This window comes from Hipposideros armiger, unplaced genomic scaffold (assembly GCF_001890085.2).
Source record: "Hipposideros armiger isolate ML-2016 unplaced genomic scaffold, ASM189008v1 scaffold_0, whole genome shotgun sequence".
NCBI classification, from domain to species: Eukaryota; Metazoa; Chordata; class Mammalia; order Chiroptera; family Hipposideridae; genus Hipposideros; species Hipposideros armiger.
Window position 1 is genome coordinate 7985259 of NW_017731350.1, and position 6000 is coordinate 7991258.

The 6000-nt window shown below is 33.5% G+C and overlaps 1 protein-coding gene across 2 annotated transcripts in view; it reads left to right on the forward strand.

Annotated features, from left to right (window-relative positions):
- WDR35 (WD repeat domain 35) overlaps positions 1–6000 on the forward strand; it is a 57709-nt gene that overhangs the window by 44289 nt on the left and 7420 nt on the right. For both annotated transcript variants that reach the window (XM_019653651.1, XM_019653732.1), the window contains 4 exons: positions 1654–1764; positions 2690–2854; positions 3716–3856; positions 4505–4661. In XM_019653651.1, coding sequence (XP_019509196.1) covers positions 1654–1764; positions 2690–2854; positions 3716–3856; positions 4505–4661 — 574 coding nt within the window. The remainder of the gene's footprint in view (positions 1–1653; positions 1765–2689; positions 2855–3715; positions 3857–4504; positions 4662–6000) is intronic.

Below are 6000 nucleotides of genomic sequence, written 5' to 3' on the forward strand. Positions count from 1 at the left end.
CATGTTGTCGGAGATTTGCTTCGGAATAATCCAGGCTAGGTCTGTGGATTAGTGTGTGTGCGCATGTATGTCTGAAATTTTCTACAGCAAAATTAAAAAAGATAGCTTGACTTTCATTAGGCTATAGTAACAATAAAGTATTTAATGTTAAGAAAGAGAAACTAAAAGCAGAGTTCTCTGGAACTTTGTTTTGAATGTTCTTGTTAAGCCTCTTAATTAATTGTTGAGTGATGCTAATGAGTTTGTATTTTATTTGTTTTATCTAAAATGTAAATCACGGAGCTGTGTAATACCTGCAGAGTTAGCCGCACTCAGCTGCAAGGTGTGGATGATCTCAGTTGTGAGTTCTGCCACAAAAATGTTGTGTATTAATTAATAGATGAGTATAAAGTTCTCATGATTCAGCTTTCCCTACTGTGAATGAGAGCTGCTATCCCTGTAATAATGGCATTTCATGCGCCTGCATTCTCAATTCTATGTGTTTTCTTGAGTGGGAAAGAAACTGAAATTACTTATTATCCTGGGTATAGATAGGGACAGTGTATCCCACACAAGTGTTGTCTGTTAGGGGTGTCTGATGATGCAGAAAAATATTGCTGTAGCGTATCTAGAATAGTGATATTACAGAGTAAATAGTAATTATAGCTATCATAATAATTAAATAATTAAAAATTTTAAGTAGTATTGCAAATTTTAAATCAAGTTTTGGAGTTTTTAGTAGTATGGGAAAATGGACATAATATTTAAGTGGGAAATGCAGGATACAAAACTGTATATAGTATGATCACAATATATACACCACCTCACACACGTATATATTCATAGGACAAAGATATTAGGAAATTATACCAGACTATTGAGAGACGTCTCCTATGGATAGTAAGATTATGAGTAACTGCATTTTTGTGTATTCTAATTTTGTAACCATAAGAATGTATTACTTTATAATCAGAAAAACGTAAGCATTACTTTTGAAAAGATAGTTGGATAGAAAATGTACTTTTGTGATATTACCCAAAGTACTTTAGAGTGGGATTGGGGAGAGAAAAATCTTTGGCCAGTTAGATATTCAGAAATTAAAAAAAATGATTTTATGGAGATGGAGAGTACAGCGAAATGGCTGTGAGGGTTTCTGCTGTGGCTCCCTCCTTGCCAACACCCTCTGAGGGAGTTTTGTTTGGGAGTTTTGTTTGGGGCTCAGCTTCGTGACCCAATGAATGGCCAATTTGGGGCATTCTTTAGAGAGAAATTTGAGAGCTCTGTGCATGTGAGATTTCCCTTAAGCCTCAAATTAACAATTACCTTAGATTATACCATTTATTGCCTTAAAGGTGTTCTTACCCACCAGTGTGGGGTTTCTTAGAGCCTGACGTTTCTGTAAACCAGCTACTGAACTGAGAGAACAGAGTGCAGTATATTCAGGATCTAGTTAACCAGATCCCCACCTGAGCCAGGGAAGCCCTGGTTTTACAGAAGGTGATGCCATGGCACCCGTTCTGGTTTGTAGCCTCTGTCCCTGTGTCTGTTTAAATGAAAAATTACTGTAACCACCAGTAAATTTAACACTAATTTGTCCCCATGGAGTTTTGTAAATTAAAATATAAGCGATTGCCTTGGTATGTGAAATCTGATAGTATTGTTTTATCCTTACAGGAAATAGCACAAATGTTTGTGAGAGTTGGAATGTGTGAACAAGCAGTGACTGCATTTTTGAAATGTAATCAACCAAAGGCAGCCGTAGATACCTGTGTGCATCTCAACCAAGTAAGGAACTGAAAATTAAAGTCTCCACAGTCATCCTGTATAGACTGTTGCCATTATAAGGGTTAGAGAGCTTGAGACGAATTTCGTCAAAGGAGCCAGGTAGTCTCTTACTTCGTTGAGGACTGAGAAAATATTGGAGTTTACATTTACCTCTTGAAGTGCCACTGTCAGGGATGACCCAGTCACAGCTAACTCAATATGGGAACATGAATAAACCCGTGCTTTTTAATTTATGTCAGTGTTCATAAGTTTTTGTCTGGCAAGTTTTTGTCTGTAAGTAATTTCATAATGTTCTGTATTTTTGGGTTTTGTTTCCAAAGAAGGACCAAGTAATGGTCATTGCAAGAGGAAAGAATTGAGTTACTTTATCAATATTTATTTTGGAAATTCTGTATTCCTTTCCCTTTATAGAAAACGTATACTTGATATTTTTAAGGGCTGAAATTTAACTAAAATACAGAATTGATATTGAAATTGTTGACTATCAATGTATTCTTTTAAGTATTTTCTTAAAGTATTTTATAAAGCTCCACTTGCTTTATAAAAATAACTTTTAAATGTTAAATCCGATAGGACATTTTCTTAACTGAAAGTGCATGTTTTGTTTTACTATAAATATATCTTTTTCTTGTTCACAGTGTGTGCAAAATGAGAATTGTAAGATTAATGTGATTATAAACTCTGAAGCTTTCCTTTTCAGACGTACTTCTTAAGCAAAGCAGTCTTAGATCATTTAATCATTCTGATACATGTTTAACTTATAAAATTTATAATTGCTTATTTTAATGTGATTTTTAAAAACATGCCAGTTTTTAATTAATATAGTATATTTATTAATATAAACTTAAAGCTTTATTGTGTGAATTTTATGACATATATGACTCTAAATGCTTGGGTAGCTGCATGGTATATTTTTTCCCCTCAGTGGAACAAAGCTGTTGAATTGGCTAAAAATCATAGTATGAAAGAAATTGGATCCCTGTTAGCGAGGTATGCATCTCATTTATTGGAAAAGAATAAAACTCTTGATGCCATAGAACTCTATCGGAAAGCCAATTACTTTTATGATGCTGCTAAACTGATGTTTAAGGTAATGTAATATTCTTGGTGAGTATTTGGTTTGTTCTAGTCACCAATGTTTTCTTACATACTAAAGCACATATTTTCTTTGGAAACAAATATTTGTTATAGCAAACCCCTCTGGTTTTACTAGTACTATAACTATGTGTTAGTATTATTACCTTTTACTAACGAGGCTATTTATTAATATTAATACCTATTAATACCTAAACAATGATATATTTACTTAATACTGACATTAACAAAGAATTATAGAATTTTTAGGGACCGTAAAGTACAAACTCCTGTAACTGGGAATTAAACCCTGTTGATAATCTAGTTTTGAGTCCTTTTAAATGTACATTTTAAAGACGTTGAACTTTTCATAATATGCATTTGGCAAGAGGATGACTAGTACAGTATTAATGTCTGCACATTTTACATTCTATTCTGTTCTTTTCCCATTTGATTTAATGAAAAAGGAAAATTTTCCCTCACATTGAAATAAATTAAACTATCTGGAGGATGTACCATGTTAAAGCCACTTTATCTCTATGTACTTGGAGCATTATTTTAAAAATCTCTTTGTTATGGAAAATATTACCCATTTCATGAAAGCTTTCTTCATTCTGATTTATTTGACAGCATCTGTTGTTTTCTAAGATTGTTATGAGTTCTAACTCCAAGTACTAAATACCAAGAAAGAACTAAGTACTTATTAATACTAAGGAAAAGAAAATGGGTTTTAAAATATTTATCATAAGTGGCTGGTATTTTTATTTCATCCTACTGGCTTTTCTCCTTTTTTTAGAGAATCAAATTTCATAAATGATTATATTTGTACACATATAGATTAAGAAATATCTTCCCCCAATTCTTCAAATCTTTAAAGATTGCAGACGAAGAGGCAAAGAAAAGAACTAAACCTTTACGTGTTAAGAAGCTCTATGTACTATCAGCTTTACTTATAGAGAAGTACCATGAACAAATGAAAAATGCCCAACGAGGAAAAGTTAAAGGAAAGAGTTCGGAGGTAAGGTAGAACATTAAATAATGCTGAATCATCTGAAGTGTTTAAGGAAAAAACTATCAAACTTCTTTTTATGGACAGGCCATTTAATTTGTTTATTTACATTTGTTTTCTTAATGGTATGAGGAAAAGGAATGACTGACTGATTTGAAATTAGTAATCAAATTTTAGAAATTTCTACTTGGAAATATTGAAAATTATTTTTTCTAAAAGACCAATCTCTAGTCTTCACTTTACTTCCTCACTTAATAAATCCTTTCTAAACAGTGAGTTCTAGAAATTTGCCTAGAATATGTATATGATTTTAATGTGAAAATGAATCTCTTAGTAACTTAAAGTTTAATCAATTCTGTTTTGAAACTTGGTCATACCAGGGCGAGAAGCCCTTCATGATGTACACATATAGCAAATTGCCACGAGGTACACTTTAACTATCTTAACAATTTTGTTTGTCATTTGTACCTCAGTAAAACTGAAGAAAACATATAAATTATAATGTAGAAATTAAGTCTGTAGTGACAGTTTTGTAATGATTAAATCTGCTAACTTACATATTTTAATGCATAGCAATTTCAGAAGCTGTCTTCATTGAAAGGACCATTGTTATATAACAGTTGTGCTGACAGAAAACGTGGTCTCCTTTACTTCTAGGCCACTTCTGCTTTGGCCGGTTTGCTGGAAGAAGAAGTTGTGTCTACAACTAGTCGTTTCACAGATAACGCTTGGAGAGGGGCCGAGGCTTACCACTTCTTTATACTCGCACAGAGGCAGCTCTATGAGGGATATGTTGACACTGCATTGAAGACAGGTGGGCAGATTACCTAATGTATATGGTATGTCTAAAAATTATCAGTCCAGGAGGAAGGGCCAGCTCCCTCAATCTGCCCTTATATTAATTTCAGTAACACTTTTTTCCCCTATGGATTTATTTTCATATGTTTGAGATTTGCTATCTATAATTTGTTTTATGCATTTTCCTTTTTGAAGTTCTTTTTATTTTTTAATACATAGAAAGCAATCCATATGGTTCACAGAAAAACAAGAAATTTGAGATAAGCAAAAGAAACATTTATAGTATTCACTATTCTATTCATTCAGAGTTAAACAATAGTCCAATCCATGTCCTTTTGTGTGTATGTGTGTATATATATGAATATTTATATATACTGTATAATAATATATTACATAAACAAATATGTAAGTAAATATATATTTAGTTTGTATAAAATAAATATATATTTTTAAATATGTTTTTTTAATAATATTGGGAGTATAACAGACCATACTTTTGAGTACTTTTTAAAAAAACAGTAATATGTTGTAAAATATTTCCACATTAGTAGATTTCTATATAGCATTTAAGTCTGTATAGCATTTTTATTAGTTCCATGTATACAAAACAACATAGTGAATATAGCATTTAATTTTTTAAAATACAAATGACACTTATGTAACAGTTGCAACTAAAACAGAAAAAAATACAAAGAAAAAAGTAAAATAATCCTATAACTCAGAAATAATCGCTTCCAACATTTGGGTAAATTTCCTTTTTAACATTTCTCCATGCTTATAAAATTGTATACAGTCTTACTGAAAATAATATCATACAATATATGTTGTTAAGGGCAAAAAAGCAAGGCCCTGAACAGTATATTGCAGTTATTGTATCTTTCCACGTTGGTAAACAGATCTATGTCATCATTTTTAATAGCTATATAATATGCCATTTTCTTTTTTTTAAGATTTTATTGGGGAATTGGGGGAGGGGAACAGCGCTGGGGAATCGGGGGAAGGGAACAGACAAGTTGCTGTCTTTTTGTTCTTCAGTCTAGTTGTGGAGGACGTCGCTTCACTGGCCCATGTTGGTATTATGAATGCATTCTTCCCGGGTGAGGCAGATCGGTCGCCGGCCTCTGGATGGCCGCTCACAGTGGCTCTTGGCAGCTCACATCAGCTGCCGGCTGCTCACACTGGCTGCCGGCCACACAAAGTAGCTTATGGCAGCCCACTGCAGCAGGGGCTGCAGCCTATGCAGTTGCCGTGGACTCATGGCAGTCCAGCTCCAGGTCAAGCTGTTGTTCACCATCTTAGCTGTAGAGGGCGCAGCGTCACTGGCCCTCATGTGGGATCCAAACCAGGGCCCTGCT